Below are 22,266 nucleotides of genomic sequence, written 5' to 3' on the forward strand. Positions count from 1 at the left end.
AGAGTCACCCTCATAGATTGCAGGAGTTTCTACTGCACTGGGTTTCCATACTACCCCCTCAACTGCTCCTAATTGCAACAGTCCTAGTGACTTCTCATCACACCTATAGATCAATGAATCTCTAAGCCCTTAGGAAAGAAACGTTTGTTTGCAGTCCATTTCAGTTAATATAGAGATCCACAACCGGTCAAGGTACAGAGAACAAAGAGATTGGAAAATACTCAGTCTTAAAGCAATCATCTGGATCATGCCCCCTCTTCCTGATGCTCAGGGATCTTTGTAAAAGAGGAGGACGAATGATTTTAAGAGCCATAAAGAATAAATAGCTCCAAGGAAACAATATTTTCTTGCATTGTTTACTGCAGCGCTACATTGCAATGCCAAAGCAGTTGCAAATATGAATTCTCAGCCATACAGAGAGTTAAGCTTAAGCCAGACAAAATTCCAACATGGAGAGGGGAGTTGAGCAAGAAGTCCCACCCATATCTGAGTTCTACCATACTGATAGTGCTTTGAGAGGCAAAAACAGTTTTCTTTAAATTGTAGCCTCTGGCATGTTGATCATACTCCAGTGAAGGCCACATACCCAAGAGTATATGGAAGCAGAAGTTGGATTTAATGGCCTTTATTTTAAAATAGAAAAGGACACAAAAGAAAACCTGCTAAGATCATAGCAGCATGCAAATATCTAACAATGGAGGTTAGATAGCTGTTTTATAAAATATCTAAAATATTAAATGCAGTGTAATTATTAAAATGAATAAATAATGGGGATTACTGTTTACAAAAATCATTTTTATCTACATATGATCTCTTATTTGTTTAAGCCTTGGGGATTTTTGTCTATGAAAATTGCTTATGTCATATAAAAGGATGTTTGTCTTAGTTTCTTTTCTATTACTGTGAGGAGACATCATAACAAAGGCATTGTTTTTAAATAATAAGTTAGAGCCTTGCTTCTATTTTCCAGAGGGTGAGTCTAGGGCCATCATGGTGGGAAGCATGGCAGCAGGTTGGCAGCAGGCAGGCAGTCATCAGGCAGGCACAGAAATAGAGCAGCTGCAGAAAGCTTACATATTATTTATAAGAGAGAGGCAGAGAGAATGAGACTGGGCCTTGTGTATGCTTTTGAAACCTCAAAAGCAACTCCCAGTGACAAGCCTCCTCCAGCAAGGCCGTACTTCCTAACCTTTACCCAAACAGTTTCCACACACTAAGGACCAAGCATTCAAATGTATGAGCCTATGGGGTTAATAATGCATGTGCCTATGGAGTTACTTCTCATGCAAACCATCACAATGATCATAGATGTCAAGTAAAAGCACAAGTTTGTTGATCATATTAGGATAAAGTGAGAAAAAAGAGGGATGAGCAAAAATAGAACCATTAACTCATGATAATTAGAGAAGAAACTTAATATGTCATTCAGGCAATTGTGCAAATAAAATGAATGTATAAATAAATAATAGCTTAAAATTTAAAATATTCAATTTTATTTGATATTAGAAACAAAAATATGCTTATCAATGGAATCTTATATAAAGTTGCAATATATATGTCATGTGATGTTTAAATCAAATTAAATACAACTCTTCAAATTCCACATATTTCTGGTGAAAAATTCCAAAATCTTTTGTTCTACCATTTTGAAATGTTCACAACATTATTGTTGCCTAAAGTCACCCTACCATGCAAATTGTATAACAGAAATTTTTGCTTGTATTATACTGTAACTTACTGACCCTTAATTAGCCTTTTCCCAACACTACCTTTCTAATTCCTGTGCTCCAACTATACTGTGACCCACATTCTTGTTTCAACATCAATAAAATCAACTTTTGGAGATTTTGCAAAGGAGCTCTATCACACAGTGCTTGACATTCTGTGCTTGCTTTATTTGAGATTACATAGCTATATGCAGTTCCAACCATTTTATTAGAAATGAAAGAATTTAAACTTTTCAATGACTGAATAAAAATGCATTGGGTATATGTACCACATTTTTTTTGGTATATTAGGTTTTAGACACAAAGGCTGATTTCATTGAACAATCCTGTCTCTCTGTCTCCCAAGAATATGAGATTATATACATATACCACAAGACCCAAATTTATGTGCTTAATTTTCTTTAGCTCATGTTTAACTTAATTTTATTTAATAAGCTTGGAACATAAAAGATAGGTGACATAGTATGTCTTGATGGTGTATTTTGTGTTGTTCCAAGAAATTTCCCATAACTGGTCACATACCAAAATGTTTATTAACAACTATTACTACTACAGGTCGAAAGGCATGATGTTAGAATGGAAGATAGAATCACATGTTAGAAATCTGTGTATGTGAGCACGCGTGCGCGCGCGTGTGTGTGTGTGTGTGTATGTGTGTGTGAGGGAGAGAGAGAGAGAGAGAGAGAGAGAGAGAGAGAGAGAGAGAGGAGAGGAGAGAGCTTGGTTATATACCAAGGAATGAAAACAAAAATACAAACTGAGAAAACCAAAACTATATTATAGTAACTTTTATGGAAACTAATCTAGTTCCTTGCTATACATGTCTTTATACATGAAAACCTATTTCTTCTAAAGTTGATTCCCTCAACGACTTGAAATTCTTTCACCAAGTCCCACTTTTATGCTTCTCCATCTCTCAGTTCTTTACACTGGGATCTAAGCTGTCACCATATGCAACCTTGAGGACAAACCTTATTCCAAGCAGAGCATCAAAATTTACTATGAAAAGTAAAACACGTATTTTGTTTCCCAAATCAGTCCTCTGAAGGGACAAGAGAGTCACCTATTAGCTACAATTGCTTTTATAAGAATTGTAATATTTTTCTAAAGCAAGAGATTTCAGACAAATGTATTCATCCAAAGTCATATCAGAATTTTCTTTCTTTCTTTCTTTCTTTCTTTCTTTCTTTCTTTCTTTCTTTCTTTCTTTCTTTCTTTCCTTCCTTCCTTCCTTCCTTCCTTCCTTCCTTCCTTCCTTCCTTCCTTCCTTCCTTCCTTCCCTCTTTCCTTTCGTTCTTTTTTTTTAAAGACAGAGTTTCTCCTTGTAGCCTTCACTATCTTGAAACTTGTTCTGTAAACCAGGTTGGCATCAATCTCATAGATATTTGCCTGCCTCTGCTTCTGAGTGCTAGGATTAAAGTAGTGCAACATGACTTCCAGGCCAGATTTTCTTTTATACTACGTAGAAATACTGCTGATTCTTCTTATTTTATTTTTATGTGTTTTGTTTCTAAGTTTCAACTTGATTTGATACTAGTCAGCATGTCATAATTTCACACATCCTTTTGTGAATTATTACTATTATCCATTTTATTTGGAGAACTCTGATTGGTCTCTTGAATGTGCAGTGGTAAATTCATATGTTAATGCTTTCATCATCTAGTTCCTAGGTACTTATTTAATATGGAAAGTGAATTTAAAAATTCATTTCATTTCATTATTGCATTACATTTTTAAATCTGTACTGTTGTTTAGGCTCTAAGAATAACTAAATGCAATACTTTCACATTTTGTTAATCATTTGCTATCCATTCAAATAGTTTCTTCTTTTTTATCAGGTTGATTTGGTGAATATAGGAAGCAGTGACATAGTGGATGGAAATCATAAGCTGACTCTTGGTTTGATTTGGAATATCATCCTCCACTGGCAGGTAAATATACTACCAGACATTGCCTTTTTATAAAAGAGGTTGCTAACCCCTTCTTTCATTTCTTTGACCTACAAAATAAACACATATCACTGACATTACCTAACCATCTTCCCAGGACTGCCTTTTAAATGTACACGTGTATTTCATTTTGGATAGGACAATCACAAAGTATGTCTGGTATAGTTGTAGGAATATTGTTGAAATTTTGTCATGGGGTAAGGTTGGCAAAATAAGACAAAATCCCAACCATATCTAAAAATTTTAACAAACATGTGCACTTAACAAACTATAGAATTTTATAAAGAAAAATTTATATGTTCTTTAAATGACCATTGTAAAAGTAAACTTATTAATCTTGTATTTTCAAAATATATATCTATAATGACAAAAGATTAATAGAATAGGAATACTTTTAGGAGTATGCCTGTTATACAGTCAGCTTTTGGAATCGCATTTTTCTCAATAACTTGAGGATAGGGCTTTCTGTGTGTGTCTAATTTATTCTAACTCTTTAAACCAGATCAAAGGTCATTTGGTTAAGTGAAAAGCATATGAACATTTAAAGTCATTACAACATGAGCTTAAATTTAAACGTACCTATTTACTAACTTAACACTATTGGATATAATGTCATAATAAATTCTTTTCTTTCAAAAGGGAAATGCATGAACATGTTTTTATTTCCTATCAGGATTAGATGAGAAAATAGCTGCTGTTAAAATAGTGTAGTATACTTGCTTCCAACTGTCGGTAAAAATGACAAGGATTGCTTAGCATCTTTAAATAGTTTACAAATTTGGAGATAGTTGAGATATGCCTGCCTTTTCTTTTTTCTAAGATATATTTTTAACCATAAATTTCTAATTCTTAATGTACAATTCAGTGTTCTTCAATCAGGCTTAATTCTTCTGCTCAGTAGCTTCTCAAAGTATCTGTAGGAAAAAAAGTTTTTCTCCAGTCAAAGGAAAATTTTAGGTTATTTACAGAGATGTGTAACCATCACAACATACCAATTTTAGCACTTTTATACTACCTCCAGGGGAAATTTCTGTGCATTTAAAATCTGTCAGAGCTACCACTCTAGTCTTGGAAGACCATTAAAGCATTTCTTTGTATATATTTGTGGTTTGGGGATATATTGCTCCAGTGGGATCTTCTTTTTTATTAGAAATTTTTTAATACAATCTTTTCTCATTTTGCATAGCTATCCCCATTCCCTCTGCCTCCCCTGCTCCTGCCTCCTCCACCTTCCCTCTACCCCACTTCCCCCATCCACTCCTCAGAATGGTTAAGGTTTCCCATGGGGAGTTAACAAAGTCTGACATTTCACTTCCAGGCAAGCCCAAGGTCCTCCCCACTACATCTAGGTTGAGCAAGGTATCCCTCCAAAAATAATGGGCTCCTAGATATCAGTTTAAGCACTAGAAATACATCCTGGTCCCACTACTATTCGCCTCACACACTGTCCAAGCCTCATAAATGCCCCCCCCCCCCCATTCAGCAGGTCTAAATATTAGTTCTATACAGGTTTGCCCACTATCAGTCCAGAGTCAGTGAGTCTCACTAGCTCAGTTCAGCAGTGTCTGTGGTATCAACATCATGGTCTTAACTCCTTTTCTCATATTATCACTCCTCCATCTCTTGGACTGGTCTCAGGTAGCTCGGCCCAGTGCTTCCCTATAGATCTCTGTATCTGCTTCCATCAGTTGATCATTAAAATTCTATGATGACAATTAAGGTTGTCATCAGTCTGATTACAGGGAAAGGCCAATTTAGGTATCTTCTCCACTGTTGCTTAGAGTCTTAGCTGGAGTCATCCTTGAGAAATCCTGGGATTTTCCCTAGTGCTGTTTCTTGCTAGCTCTTTAATTGCTCCCTCAATCAGGATATCACTTTCCTTTATCTGTTTCTCTGTCCTTCCCCCCTCTTGAACATCCCATTCCCTCATGTTCTCCTCCTCCCTCCCCTCCATGTCCCCTTCCACCCTCCCTTCTCTCCCCCCTCATAATTTTCTCAGGAGGTCTTGTCTGATATGTATTCTTTTCTGTGAAGCTTCTTTCATTGGGTATAATATTTGGCCATGATTATTTCATTTACTTGAGTTGACTTTAATTAGAATTGTAAATATTACTTAGTCTGATGTAAAGTGGAGGGACCAGCCATGTACTTACTCAACTCAACAGCCATACTGATAATTTCATTGTCCTGATATACTTTTATTTTGGCTGGGCTCAACTATATTTTACAGCAGTATTAAAAGAAGAGCAAACAAATATAACTCTTTTTTTGTTTGTTTTGTTTTGTTTTTCGAGACAGGGTTTCTCTGTAGCTTTGGAGCCTGTCCTGGAAATAGCTCTGTAGACCAGGCTGGTCTCGAACTCACAGAGATCCGCCTGCCTCTGCCTCCTGAGTGCTGGGATTAAAGGCATGCGCCACCACCGCCCAGCTCAACAAATATAACTTTTAACATGATCCAAAGCTGGCAAGTTTCTAGCCATTTTCATATAGAAATGGTTTCAATAAAATCAGTTATGTGTCAACATACCCTGCCTCCCACCAATGATTTTATTATGCTGTTCAGTATCTTTCAAAATATCTTAAAGGAGGAACCATTTCCATGCAATCAATTGTTTGTAGAATTAAGCTGAAACATTTTTAAAATGAAATAAGGTATACAGGACCACAAAAGACACCAGAAGTGCTAGTAGAATGACTGTAATAGTTTTGAACACATTTCTCTGATGACCTAGTAAGAGCTTCTGAGGGGAGCCAGTCTGTAGATGATGCTGGGCATTATGGCCACCAGCTGTGACAAAGCAAGGAGGATAACACAGGGATTCAGAGATCTCCAAAAGGCTTGTGAACTTGTGTTCATCATTGAGTTGGTTTTCCACAGGATTCCATCCAATCTCATCTCCTCTAGTGCCCTTGCAACTCCTTTTCCATTCACTCCAAGATAGAATGTCAACATTGTGCTTTTTGATGCTCCCTTAATCTGTTTTTAAGTGGTCACTGTTTATTCTTTGGGAGGCATAACACGAGGGACTCTGTGGGGATTTCTGTCCTGCCCAGTTCCCACAGTTGGTTAGCCCCAAAGAAATTCACACAGAGAGCCTACATTAGATATAAACTTTTTGGCCCACTAGCTCAGGCCTCAGAGTAGCTCTTATAACTTATATTAACCCATTATTCTTATCTATGATAGCCACATGGCTCAGTACCTTTTTCGGCGGGGTAGGTCACATCTTGCTTCTTCAGTAGTTTGTGCAGAACTGTGGAGGAATGGGCTTCCTCTATCCCAACATTCTCCTGTTCTCATTGTTCCACCTTTACTTCCTGTCTGGTAGGGACGCTGATAATCTTACGGGGACCTAAAGAAAATTTAGAGTTATGATAAAGTACTGAATGAAGTATCCTGTGAGGCTTCATCATCTCAGGCAGCATCTTGAATCTTTTCTGGATGTAGAACTCAGACATCTGGGCCATCTGTTCCTACCGAAGATTTCTCATGTGGTCTTCCTTGATCAAACCTGATTTTTCCTAACCCAGAATGAATTCACAACCTCTAATTTCCTGGGGAAACAAAAGCAAAATCTCTTCTCCAAAGTAACATACCTTTTGACTTCAATTTTGAAGTCAAGGTATTTTCAAAATACCTATCTTGGATTAATTCAGCAGCATCTATAAACAAATATTTTTAACAGCTGTTGCTCCTTCCTCAGCATTCAAACAATTCAAAGAGAGCATAATAACATACAGTAACAAGATTCTCTGTGTGTTTTCCATCTTTATGCAGCTTTATTTTAAACTCTATTTCTTTTATTTTTAATTTTTGGCTTTTTGAGATAGGGTTTCTGTGTATCTTTGTCCTGGAACTCACTCTGTAGACCAGGGTGTCCTTGAATTCACAGAGATCTCCCTGTCTCTGCCTCCCCAGTGCTGGGATTAAAGGTGTGTGCTACCACACCTTGAACTCACAGAGATCTGTCTGTCTCTGCCTCCCAGGCATTGGAATTAAAGGTGTGTATAACCACACCTAACTACTCTCTTTCTTTTTTTTATTTTAAGGACTTTAACCTTATTTTCTTTTTTAAATATATATGTATATGTGTATATATATATATATATATATATATATATATATATATATATATATATATTATGTACACAATATTCTGTCTGTGTGTGTGCCTGCAGGCCAGAAGAGGGAAGCAGACCCCATTACAGATGGTTGTGAGCTGCCATGTGGTTGCTGAGAATTGAACTCAGGACCTTTGGAAGAGCAGGCAATGCTCTTAACCTCTGATTCATTTCTCCAGGTCACCTTTTTTTTTTCCCGAGCCTGCATATATTTTTAAACACACAGTAAGCCATTTTGAGGTTTTCTTTGTCTTTGAATCTATCTTTATTGTATATCTCTTTCTTTTTCTGACCACATGACTCTTTAATTTACCAAGTAATATGGGTAGGCTTAAAGCGGTGGCTCAGACAGCTCGATCCAGCCCATTTCTTAGATTTTTGAGATTTCAGCCTCATGGCAGAGGTTCCAGCTGAAGCCACGTTTATTGCCAAAACTCCACAGCATTTCAAGGTCCCTGCCAGCAAACAAGCTACAGCAGTGTGCTCACAAACCACACTCAAATGCTCCATAGTTGGACCGCCTGCCTGAAAGAGTCAGAGTTTGCACTGGCAGGACGGCCCAGAAAGCCGACATTTTAAAAGGGCACAGCTTTTTTCCTGTTATCAGTGAAAACCACAAAGCATGCAGTCAGCTTTTATCAACATCATTTAAGCGTTTTGTGGCAGGACCTCTTAAAGAACTGCAGGATTTTGCAGCTAAAGTTGAGTCATGAAGCCTCTCTTAAATGAGAACTCTAGCCTCTAGCAAGCAGAGCAGATCTGAGAAATTGATGCTACCAAGAAGCCATGCTTTACCCTATTCTTTTCTGTCTAGAATTACTTCCCAAGCTCTGTTAGGCTTTATGTAGATACAGTTGTCCATGTGGGCACAATTCTGAACATGAGGGCTGGGCTTGTTGGTGTTTCTGTCCTGCCCAGTTCCCACAGTTGGTTAGCCCCAAAGAAATTCACACAGAGAGTGTACATTAGATATAAATGTATTGGCCCATTATCTCAGGCTTCATAGTAGCTCTTAAAACTTATATTAACCCATTATTCTTATCTATGATAGCCACATGACCCGGTACTATTTTCTGCGGGGTAGGTCACATCTTGCTTTTTCAGTGGTCTGGGCAGGACTGTGGAGGAATGGGCTTCCTCCATCCCAGCATTCTCCTGTTCTCGTTGTCCCACCTTTACTTCCTGTCTGGTTGTCCCACCTATAATTCTTGCCTGATCAATCAGCATTTATTTAAAACATGATTGACAGAATACAGACAATTCCCCTGCACCAGGGAGGGGAGTGTTGTTATGGGGAGAAGGATTTTTACACCCAGAAATACTAAAAGAAATTCCCTTACTTACTGTTTTCCTTATCTAAGGCATACTTATACAGTGCATCTACTTTCCAATTGTCTACTTAAAATACCTTAGCTTTGTGAGTGCAAGTATACAGACTCTTGCATTCTCTTCCTACTTATATCACCTCTCCTAGTATGCTGACATATTTTCTTAAAACCACTTAACAATCCTTAAAAATTCCCTTGCTCAATACTCCTCATTCCTCCTTGAATCCCAAAAGATTCTCTCACCAAGATCATATATGTGTTTTTATACTAAATAGTGAAGTTTCAATATCTCCGAAAAAATAAAAGCAGACTCTGGTCAATGTAATGTATGTTATAGATTTATTCAATTGTGAATAGCATTAGAGCAAATGCATATATGTAAATATTTTCTTCCAATGCCATGTATTATGTTTTTAATACTGCTATAAAGAATATTGAACTTGTGAAACCTGTGAATGCCAAACTTACTTCTCCATCATCACCTTTCTAGTCTCCACTTCATATACAACTATTATCCTGAAAAGAAACTGAATATATACATTCTGAAATAAGTGGCTTTGAAAAAAATTCTGATGTCATCTGACCATGATGATGCTTACCTATAATCCCTGTTGTCAGAAGGCTGACAATGGAGAGTTATGAGATCAACGCCAGGTAGAGTTACATAATGAGAACTTGACTTTATAATAAATTAAAGGATATATCCTATGTACTGATATTATATTAAATCAGGTACCTACCTCTCCTGGCTAAGCTAAGGATAATTCTTAATTCTAAGTCTTATTCACATTGGTATATTTATTTTTAATATTACTTCAATATCCAGTTACCAGAGAGTGCCATGTTTTCTGCTGCTGAAAGTTCTTTCTCCAATGCCTTGCCAAACTGTGCAAATTAGTTCTTGCCCTGTTCCTCATCAGGATGACACATCTCTTCATTGCCTGATTCTCAAGAGGGATGCATTTAGGGAAGTAGTTTAAGTGGGCAAATCTGTGCTGGACACATGTTTATTAATTCATGCTCTGGAGACTGAGAACAGTGGTGGCAGGAGTTGAAAGAGAAAGAGCTATAGCCTCATGGTGACAGAGAATCTAAGTGGCTTTATTTAACACCATGGTGAACCTGGCCAACAGTGACCTAACTGAAGTTCAGATGGCTGATAGTTTATTCTGTTCCATTTTATCAGCAATGGAGATGTGTGACAGCAGAAAAGCTGTGACCATTGGTGACAGGGCTCTGAAATTCAGGTAGCTGCCCAGGAGACTAACAGCAGGAGTCTGTGTGATAACAGCTGAGTTACAAACTGTTCCTCAAAGGGAAATCTTTGCTGGTACAGCTTTCTGTACATTATATGTTGTTTACCTAGTTAGGTAACACTGTCACTTTTGCCATTGCCTTTTTTCACTGTTAAAGATGGAATTCAGAATCTTTCACAGGCTAAAATTGTGCCTAAGCCATCATCTACACATCTACCCTTCCTTTCCTAGTCATGATTGCATTCCAGTTAACAAATATTTACATATTTGTTTCGGTTGATACTTTCATAAGCACTGTGAGCCTTGAAGAAAAGATTATTTTCTGATTCCAAGTTCATCTTTCCAGCCATCTTAATGATCTCCTGGCAACAATTTTTATGTAGGAAAGGGAAAAACAATAATTATACATACATATTACTCTTTCTTTTTCTCTCCATAATATTGTGCTCTAGTAGAAGCAATGCCAATGAGGCTGAGCCTGATAAGCTGAATTAGACACACAATGATGCTAAAAGCATTTTGGATTGAATATTGTTTTGTCCTTAACCATTATGCACATAGAGGACAGTCTGGTCAAGCATTTTGCAAATGAATTCCATTCATCATTGGAGGCTTGCCTGATCAGAGAAAATCCATCATCACCAATATGCCATTAATGACTTATTTCAACCCTGCTTCAACAAAGTACACAAAGCATACTTCTACAAATGGTTGTACCTGGGAGTCATGAATGTCATAATATTAGAATATGCTGTGAAAGATTATATATTGTATATGATTATTTGACCTACTTATCTATAGAGAAACTAGGTAAATAGGTAGTAGGTCAGAGATGAATGACAAAATTGTGGAGAATCCAGCGCTAAGAGATAGAGAGAGTTATCAGCAGATTGTGCCACACATATACACAGATTTCATACCTTCAAACTATCACCATGTTTCAAATATCATCTCTAACTTTATAAGTGTTTTAAAATCAGATTTTATATTATATCCCATAAATTACATTCAACAGTTCATGAAAAGACAACTAATATGAGTTGTTAAAATATGTATTTACTGCAAAGGCAAATATGTGTTAATCTCTTCATTAAAAAAATCCAACCCAAAATTTATTTATATTGCACATTGATGCATAATGATTGCATATATATTGTCACATCACATTTTTGTGTACACATGCCTTAGGTTTACACAAAGGAAAACCATGTAGGTAAGCATTAATCATATTTACTTACCTACTCTTGCAAGTATCTCATAATGGATCCATTTTAGCTTTTAAAAGAAAAAGAATAGTCACTTAAATGATTCTGTAGATTAAAAAACCTGAAATGAAGTATCACTTTATTTTTAAAATATATAAAAGTGCTTAGAATGTGCATTTTTATCAGACTACTTAGCGGAATGAAAGTTTGAAATTCAATAAATTTCTAAATAATATTTGTACCTATTCAAAGACTAGGAAACAATTGCGCTGAAAACAATTGATAAAAGGAAAATAAAGCATGCATCTATAGCTGTTAGTCATGCATATTCCTCTTTTACATATTGTTAACTTGTTGTCTTTTAAAAATTTAAACAGGTAAACATTTTCAGTCCAGTCAGTGTCTGTGGGTTATTATTGCTGTTGTGAAACACCATGGCTAAAGCTTTATGGGGCAGAAACAGTTTATTTGACTTACACTTTCACATCACTGTTTATTATTGGAGGAAGTCAGGACAGAAACTCAGACATGGAAAGGAACTAGAGGCAGGAGCTGATGACAAGGGCATAGAAGCATGCAACTCAGTGGCTTGTTCCTCACTATTTGAACAGTCTGCTTTCTTACAGAACCCATGACCACAAGACCAGGGATTGTTCCACCTACAACCGCATGGGCCCACCCAAATAAATCATTATTATTTTTTTTTAAAGAAAAATGTCTTAAAGGCTTGCCAATAACCTGATAATAGGAAGGCAATTTCTGAATTGAGGTTCTCTCTTCTCAGATGACTTTTTTTTTTTTTTTTGGTTTTTCAAGACAGGGTTTCTCTGTGGTTTTGGAGCCTGTCCTGGAACTAGCTCTGTAGACCAGGCTGGTCTCGAACTCACAGAGATCTGCCTGCCTCTGCCTCCCAAGTGCTGGAATTAAAGGCGTGTACCACCACCGCACGGCTCTTCTCAGATGACTTTAGCTTGTGCCAAGTTGATATAAAGCTAGTCGGTGCAGTTAGTTAGCATAATAGGCATTATCTTCTAAGTTACAAAATGGATCTAGGGTATTTTAGTTCACTGTATTTTGGAATGTTGTGAAAACAACTTAGATCTGGAGATAAATAATCTGGTGATTAAAAGGTTAGGTAACTTGCTGAATTTCATATAGTAAACTAATAGAAAGGAAAAGTAATATGCATTATAAAGCAAAATATTGTTCTTAAATTATAGAATGACTTAACTTTTAGTTTCCTTTTGCTCCCTCCAGCCCCTACTGTGTTTCCTCAACTCCAAAATTGTTACCCTCTTTTTATTTAATTATTGCATATGTGTGTGTAAATATATATAATTACATCCTTCTGAAGGAATTTTTGTTATTATAAGCAAACATTTTCTTAATAAAACTGCTTTTCTATGTGTAAACACTAGTGATTTATCTTACTATTGACTAAAAATAAGTCTAATATTTTATACCCTGTCTTTTTAAGTCTATTGAAAGTTATAAAGAGCAAGCCTCAAAACAGTATTTTAGTATGCTAGACTCTAAAGATGATATTGAACATATTTCTCAGACAACAATCACACCGAATTGATTCCTAACCAATTTCAATTAGAGTCAATGCTGAGTCAATGAAGTGTATTGCTTATAATCTCTCTCTCTCTTTGTGTGTGTGTGTCTCTCTCTCTCTCTCACACACACACACACATATATATATATATATACACTTACACACACACACATATATGTATATATATATCCACAATATTCCCACCATTTATCACTGAAAATCAGAGGCACTCTTTTATTGATTTTATTGAGCTATACATTTTTCTCTGCCCCTTCAACCCTCTTCCATAGTCCCCATCCTCCAAATTTACTCAGGTAGTCTTGTTTGTTTCTATTTCCCATGTATATTAGATCCATGTACATCTCTCTTAGGGTTCTCATTGTTGTCTAGGTTCTCTGGAACTGTGATTGTGGTGTGTAGGCTGGCTTTCTTTGCTTTATGTTTAAAAACTACTTATGAGTGAGTACATATGATAATTGTCTTTCTGGGTCTGGGTTACCTCACTCAATATGATGTTTCCTAGATCCATCCATTTGTCTGCAAATTTCAAGATGTCATTATTTTTTCTCCTGTGTAGCACTCCATTGTATAAATGTACCACATTTCCTTATCCATTCTTCAGTTGAGGGGTATTTAGGTTGTTGCTAGGTTATAGGTACGACAAACAATTCTGCTATTAATGTAGTTGAGCACATGTCCTTGTGGTATAGTTGAGCATCCTTTGGGTAATTATTGTTACCAAAAAGTGGTAATAATCCAATAAAAATGGAGTATAGACCTAAACAAAGAACTATCAACAGAGGAATCTAAGTCTAAAGACACTTATGGAAATGCTCAACATCCTTAGTCATCAGAGAAATGCAAATCAAAACAACTCTGAGTTTCCATCTTAGACCTGTAAGAATGGCCAATATCACAAACACACATGACAACTTATGCTGGAGAGGTTTGGGGTAAAGGGAAAACTCTTGCATTGCTGGTGGGAGTGCAAACTGGTACAGCCCCTTTGGATGTCAGTGTGGCAATTTCTCAAAAAATTAGGAAACCACCTTCCTCAAGAACAAGAGGCATTACTATTTTAAAAATGTGAGAAGTACTTGTTGGGGGATATGTGCTTTTTTATTGAAAATTTCTTTAACAAACAGGTCAAAAATGTGATGAAAACTATCATGGCTGGATTGCAGCAAACCAACACTGAAAAGATTCTTCTGAGCTGGGTCCGACAATCAACGCGCAATTATCCACAAGTTAACGTCATCAACTTCACCTCCAGCTGGTCTGATGGCCTAGCTTTGAATGCTCTCATCCACGGTCACAGGTAAATTTGAAATTTAAATTGTTTTTTAAGTATTGATTTAGACACCAATGATGTATTTTATTGCAGTATGGCCTGTCTACTAGGCCAAATAATGTTAACAATATTGATCTAAGTATTTATTGAAACAGGCTAAGCATATTGTCATATATTTATCTGCTTATTTGAGATAGGGCATCTCTAGGTAAGGGCTGACCTACTAAAACTTGTGATATTCCTGTCTCAGTTCTCAGAGTAATGGGATTACATGCTTTAAACACCATGGCTAGGAGTTTTCTAATTTTTAAGTTACATATGGCTGTGGTTGAAGGAGGAACAAAAATGAACACATTTTATACTGAGACTCTGAAACAACCATATTATTCCATGACTTTGCTAATAAGGGGGCTGATAAGTTTCAACTGAAACAGAAAAAAGGTTTGAGCCTAGACTACAGAACTAAAAGTAGTTTCAAATTTCATGCAAGTGAGATCACCATTCTCAGATAAATAATGTACAGGTAAACATTTGTCATATGAAACATAAGCTTCCATGGCAAACATCATGATATCATGGAGGTTTTCTTTCTGATGAGGATTAAAAGAAACACTAAGCATTTTAGTAACCATAGAAAAGGGGGGGGGCATCTAGTGAGTTCTTTAACTCAGTGTTCAGAACATCAAAAGAAAGGATTTTTTCTATATATAGCAGCAAAGCAATTTCTTTGAATTAAGGAACAGTTCTGTGGCCATTCATATAAATAACTGTGTAACATAGTAAACTAAGCAACTTTACTATAGTCCAGACAGTGTTCTAGTTTTCACAATGACAAAATAATTGTTTACTTTTCTTAGATAATAAAGTTTAAGAAATTAATTTATAATATTTCAAAAAAGTTATAATCATGTGGGAAAGGTGCACATATATATCCATGATTATATATAAAATATATTATATTAAGATACAATACTTTCATATGTACAAGTTATACAGCACCATTCTACATACGATTATATCATGTAATATTTCCTCCAAGAAATATTTTCCTTGGTCTTGTTATTAACTGTTCTTTTAAATGACTGCCAAATTAATTGTATATATTTTTTAATAAATTCCACTGGACTTCAACTTCACAGAATACCCATACAGGTTAACTTTTGTCACTTGTATTTATCTATTTTTGTTCCCTTTTCTTTTTCACCAAGTCTCCCATTTTTCTATACCACTCTTATTTCCAAGGAAGGCCAGAACATAAATTTTCCTTGTGGTAAGGCTGAACTCAAGGGCAAACTCAAAATAAGCATCTTTGTCAGGTGTCATGCTGCAGCTGGGCTTAATTAGTCCCATCCAGACTGGGTTTCCAGGTGAGTGATTCAGCAAAACTGACTGTAAAAAGGAGTCTGATTGGTTCTGATCCACACATTTAACAAGGTATACAGGCTGATTTTCATAGGTACAACAAAAGAAAACTTTCCACAGCTTCAGTACAGTCAGGTAAGAAAAGATAGAGCTATTGATTCTGCATCATAAGTTCATGCTCATTAATGCAGCCACATGCTTCACATTAAGGGCCTGAAGAAATATTGATCTTGTTCTTCATGTACATATTAGCAGATAAACAAAAATATTGAGGTTTGGCTTATGTGCTCCTTGGTGGCTCTTTCCTATTTTCATTTCAAGTGGGAGACTTCACTCCTGGAAGCATGTTCACACACCATATTTGTTCATTTTCTTTTTACAATTTTTGAACATGTTTCTAAGTAATATAGGAAACATCCAGCTTGTCCTATCCCTGACCCACTTGCTCTCTGCCACAGTGTATCTGCATTTATGTATTTTGAATGAGCCATCAATAACTATCTTTTTATACATTGCATGTTTAGTTCTCAAGAGGTTCCTTACAGTTGCTTGATGCTTTTTCATGAATCACCTGCCTCTTTGTCTTTGACAGATGTTAATATTGTTTATCTAGAGAAAAAAAAAACATGGTTGGACTTTCTGTTCCAAGGTGATTGTCATTGGCAATCTTAGAAATGTCATTCAGTGCCCTGATTTCAATAATTGAGTGAGTAAGCTATATAGAACAAAGACAGCAAAGCACAGAGACCTTGGAAATGAAAAGGTTTATGTGCAAACACAATGTCCACTACAGTGAATTTGAAAGGAAGCCAGGTTCCACTTTTACACAAAACATGATAATTGATAAGAAATATATACAAAATATAAACATTAAATTATAATAACCTTAAAAATGCATTTAAATTTTCATGCTAACTCCTTTTTTCCTATCCCAGGATGTGGTTTAAGAAAAAGTTATCCATTATGTTACTGAGATCTCCCTTTGGTCTAGTTTTGCTCCTTGTTACTTGGGAACTTTGTTGAAAGGGTTCAGGTGAGAAGAGAGTCAGAATTTATTATGAAATAAAATAAGATACACCCGATGATAAAAATGGGTAGTTCTCAAAGAGGAAAAAACTATCATGGGATGAGAGTCAATAGTAGTCAGAGAGAAAATTTTATAGTTCAAGCATTGGAGGGGTGAGAATTGACATTGGACAAAAGGACAATTTTACCAACTTATATATTTTTAAGTAAGTGTCATACTATTTCTCAAAGTTACTCGAACAAACAGCTTTCCTGAAGTACATTTTCCTGTCTAAGTGATTGAGAAACTGATTTGAATTGATGGTTCCTAAAGAAGAAAGTGATTTATCTTTATTGTATACCAGAAAGTCAAAACAAGATAGTGTGATTTTAATTTTCTCAACGGTATAGAAAAATCATGTCTCCACCAAGGGTAAAAGAGAGATTCAGATTCAGATCCAATTCATTTACCAAGGACCTGAAATTGGGGTTTCTTATTTCATAAGCTGCTGATTATAAGGAAGAGTTCCATCCTCAATATCTTTTAACCCTGTTAATATCTGTCTAGCTACCTAAGAATCATCCCCAGAATTGAAATCCTCAAAACATTTAGAAGGTAACTATTTAAAGACTTATATATCAACTTTCCTAAGGGGCTTTGGGAGGATTTCCTCAGAAGAATTTCCTTTGTATGGTTTACTTAGGAGTAATGAATCTAGTCAAGTGGTGATGGTGCACACCTTTAATCCCAGCACTTGGAGGCAGAGACAAGCACAGCTTTGTGAGTTCAAGACCAGTCTGGTGGTTAGCCTGATAAGAGCTAGTTCCAGGACAGGCTCCAAAGTTACAGAAAAACATTGTCATGAAGCAAACAAACAAATGTGATGAGTCCAATTGGAATTTTTTAAAAGCTTGGTGGCTGAAGGAGAAGCTAAAAGTATAGGGAAAGAATCTTTCTAACTTTTTTCTAGGAGTTAATAATTGTTGACTCTAAGGACCCTCTCTATAAGTTCTGATCAGAACCTGTTAATATCCTGGTGAAGGTTTTTATCATATTTCTAAATGGATTTGAAATTTCTATAATGCATATTGTTCACAGATCATTGAAATTCATTGAATCTGCAGTCAGATTAGAGATTATATGCTATAATACACAAAAGGATACGAATATAAAAAAGGTTACCAATAATGTACTTCAGAAAGGCTTAGGCTTATGGCTAAATAAGGACCTAAGTACACTTCAGGGAAATCTTCATAGCATTTCCCTGTAGGGTAAGATGGTTCTTCTGTCAATATATTTTTTAAAGATTATTTTCTTGTTCATTTTACTTATTTATATATGTATGTATCTGCTTGAGTGTATTTCATGTATGTGTAGGCACCTTCAGAGGCCAGAAGAGGGCACTAGATCACTGAAAGATGCAGTTACAAGCAGTTGTGAGTCACCCAACATGGGTGCTGGGAATGACTTCAAGTCCTCTGGAAAAGAAGCAAGCATTCTTACTGAGCAATCTATTCAGTCTGATCCTGTTAATGCTATTTAGTGGATAATTTAGGGGGTCTCATTGGTAAATTCTGCTTTTCCAGAGGACTAAACTCTCCAAAAAGAATATTTAATATTTAATACTCAGAGATATATTTTCAGGCTGAATGATAATGAAGATAAGAAATTGTCACTATGTCCTTAAAGAGATCTCAAGTTTGAAGAAAAATTTTAGTTTCAAGCATATTAAAAATCATGAATAGCAAACTTTTAAAGGTACATAATGTAAGGCATTCCATGCTAGAAAAGATATTTTTAATGGTAACAGCATGAACTATTTTCTTAAAAATAAATTTTAATTGTTTGAGATTAATAGGACTATGTCAGTTCCACTTTCCATTTCCTAACCTAAACCCTCCCCCTTCTCTTTCAAATTATGACCTAAACATGACCTGGACAAGGAGAATACCAGTAGAAATGCTAACTTGAAAGGGGAGAAACTCTTTGAGGTTTCAACCATAAACAAGAACTATATGCAAGTAAGGCATGCTAAGAGTAGGAATAGCAATGTTCCCTAGGGAAGGGCACAGCAATTGATTATCCGATACCAAATGGTCAGCACTGAAAACATATATACACAACTAACATGATAAGGACTAATAGCATTGTGTTGTATTTAGAAGTGTATGTACTTCATTGTTCTTGGGTGTGTATGTTTACACTCATATACATATATATGTAAGAACAACTAAAGAAATTGGTTTTTAAAAAAATAATTTTTTATTTATCTATTCCTTACAATTTCTTATATGTTTACATAGTAGTTTGATATAGAAAATGATAAAGTCTATAGGTCTTGATCAGGTTTGTTCTGTTTGCTATATAAAGAAATAAAAGGCAAGAACTTTTTCAATGCAGCAGGTAGTAGCAAAATATTATAACACAGCAAATAGAATCAGCATCTTACATGCTTCCTCTGTATGGTAAAGTGAGGTGTGGAACACACTAGCTCATTCTGTCCTCCTTTACAGATGAAGGATAAGATGACATGGGTTCTGATACACAGACATGAGCTACCTCAACCTTCCTATACAGGACAGACTGAGATGCAGGAAGACATGTTCTTTTCTGACCTTAAACATAGGACAGATTAAAGTTAGCGCAAGTGTTCTATGAGATAGATGCTATCTTTTTCCAAGTCTCATAGGACACACCCAACCTCCTCTATTGGACAGATTAAGGTTGGAAAGATGTGGATTCTGAGAGTCAGACTGTATACCTCCTTCCAAACCACCTTCATAGGACAAAATGAACTAGAGAGACCAATAATTCATTTTTAGCACAGGCAAAGGTTTGGGCAACAAGAATAGTGAGAAAATCTACCTTCATAGCATACTTTGTAGGGCTTACTGGGGTGGAGCACACAGTAGTTCAGTTGTAACTACTTCTGTATACACAATTACATTAGAATAACATTGATTTCAAAACACAAAAGCAAACCCCCTGCAATTCTCCTTTGAAGGACAGTCTGAGATTGAGAGTTCATGAGTTCACTCCTATTCACTTAGAACACTTTGAAACTACACTGTAGAGTAGATCAAGGTTACAAGAGCTTGGAATCAGAGACAGAAGCTAGTGCTTTCTAGTATAGTGGTTCTCTATATGTGGGTTTTCACCCCTTTTGACGGTCAAGTGAGCCTTTCACAAGGGTCAGTTAAGACAATTGGAAACTAAGGTATTTATATTACAATTCATAATCATAGCAAAAATACAATTAAGAAGTAACAATGAAAGAAACTCTATGTTTGAGGATCATGACAATATGAGTAGCTATATATATTAAAAGGGTTGCAGGATTAGAAATGTTGAAAACTACTGTTCTAGCTCTTTTTCATAGGATAAGTGGAGGTGTAGAACATGCTAGGATGCTCTCGTAGTTATCTGCAGTACAGATGAAGGCGGATTTTGAGAAACAAACACAGGGTTCCTTCAAGACTTTTTGGGAGGGAGGACTGAAGTAGGCTTCTCACTCACTATTTATACTATGTGTAATTATGCATACATAGGACAAATAAAGGTTAGGGTGATGTTGGTTTTAGGAGACAGAGACCAGCTCCCTCCAAGCCTCATCTGTAGTCTGGGCAGGTGGAGATCATTCTAGTTAATTACCAACTTCCCTCAGAGGACAGTTTAAAACTAGAACTATATGGATACTGAGATACACTCAATAGTTCCGTCTAATCATGCTTTATAGGAATACTGTGGTGGAGAACACATGGGTTCACTCTAATCCCCCTCAGTATGACATAAAACATAGGATGAAATGGATTCTGAGAAACAGACAGGAGCTCCCTCTAAGCCTTCTTCTTAGGGCATACTGAATTGTAGAACACAGTAGTTCACTCATAGCCTGTTCAATAGGAAAGGCTAAGAGCATGCATTCTGAGAGATAGATGCAAGTTCATTAAAGCCTCTTTGGTAGGACAGAAGGAGTTGGAGTGCACATTAGTTCATTCCTTTCCTTATCTGTAGGGTATATCAAGCTCAGGAAAACCTGGGCTTTGAAAGGAGAGAAATTATCTCCCTCCAAAATTCTTCAGAAGGACAGACTGAAGTGGAAAGCATACTAGTTAACTCCTATTAAACTCCACAGGACATATGAAGTTTAAGGTGGCATGGACACAGTGTTTTACAGGAGAGATCAATTGGGATTCTGAGAGAAAAACACCAACTCCCATCAAACCTCTTCTAGGAAGACCGAAATTGAAAGCACACTAAGTGACCCCCTATCCTCCTACTTTGGACAGAGAAAGGGGTTGAAAACAGGTATTCTGAGAGACAGAAACAAGCTTCCTCTAAGTCTTCTTTGTAAGATACATTAAGATGGAGAGCACATTGGAATATAACTTGTACTTATGACACATCAAGGTTAGAAATGAATGTATTCTGAGACAGAAAGTAGCTCTCTCTAGGCACTCTTTATGGAACAGACAGATGAATAACACACTAGTTCACTCCTACCATATTTCTTATTATAGAACAAGGATCAGGCAAAGAGGACACTGAGAGAAAAACAATAGCTACCTCCAAGCTTTCTCCACATGACATGATGAGGTGGAGAGAACAGTAATTCATTACTTACATCTTCCATAGAGCATATAAAGTTAGGAAAACACAGATTCTGACAAATGCACACTAGATTCATATAAACTTCCTTGTAGGACAGATTGAACTGAAGATCACACTAGTTCATTCCTAAACTCCTCTATAGGACAGGTGAAGGTTAGAATGATATAGATACAGAAAGACACTAATTTTATTTAAGACTCCTTTGTTAGATACTGAGATGGGAATCACAAAATAACATTGCTAACATACTCCATTGGGATAAACAATTTAGGACAACAAAACATAAACTTGCTCCCTCCAACCCTCTTTTGTGGGATAAATGAGTTTGAATGCACACTAGTTGTGCTTTTTAGTATAGATCAAGTTAGGACTGTGAAAGACAGACACTAGCTTTCTCTGAGCCCCCTTGTAGGATATATTGAGAAGGAGAGCACAATGATTCTCTTCTAATGTTATTCAGGGGAAATATCAAGGAGGTTTGGACAACATGAATTCTGAGAAATAGACACTAGCTTCCTCCAAACTTTATCCTTAGAACATACTGAGGTAGAGAACCTACTATTTATTTCATTACTCACTCTTTAGAACATATCAAGTTAAGGACTACATGAATATAGAGAAACAACTACTAACTCCATCCAAGAGTCTTCTGTAGGAAACAATGAGGTCTAATGCATGGTAGTCTAGTCCTAACCTCATCAGTATAACAAATCAAGCTTAGGAAACTCTGGATGCTGATAAAGAGAAACTTTCTCCAAGAAAGAATTAGTACAAATTGAAGTAGAGTACCTTATTTGTTTTTTTACCTCTTACATAGGACAGATTAAGGTTAGGATGGCATGGAGTCTGAG

The 22,266-nt window shown here is 36.2% G+C and overlaps 1 protein-coding gene across 1 annotated transcript in view; it reads left to right on the forward strand.

Moving 5' to 3' along the window:
• The window catches only part of Dmd (dystrophin), a 2,258,623-nt gene that overhangs the window by 476,168 nt on the left and 1,760,189 nt on the right, over positions 1-22,266 (forward strand). Inside the window, exons 5-6 of the mRNA XM_057760244.1 lie at positions 3,566-3,658; positions 14,291-14,463. Coding sequence (XP_057616227.1) covers positions 3,566-3,658; positions 14,291-14,463 — 266 coding nt within the window. The remainder of the gene's footprint in view (positions 1-3,565; positions 3,659-14,290; positions 14,464-22,266) is intronic.

This window comes from Chionomys nivalis, chromosome X (assembly GCF_950005125.1).
Source record: "Chionomys nivalis chromosome X, mChiNiv1.1, whole genome shotgun sequence".
Taxonomy (NCBI): domain Eukaryota; kingdom Metazoa; phylum Chordata; class Mammalia; order Rodentia; family Cricetidae; genus Chionomys; species Chionomys nivalis.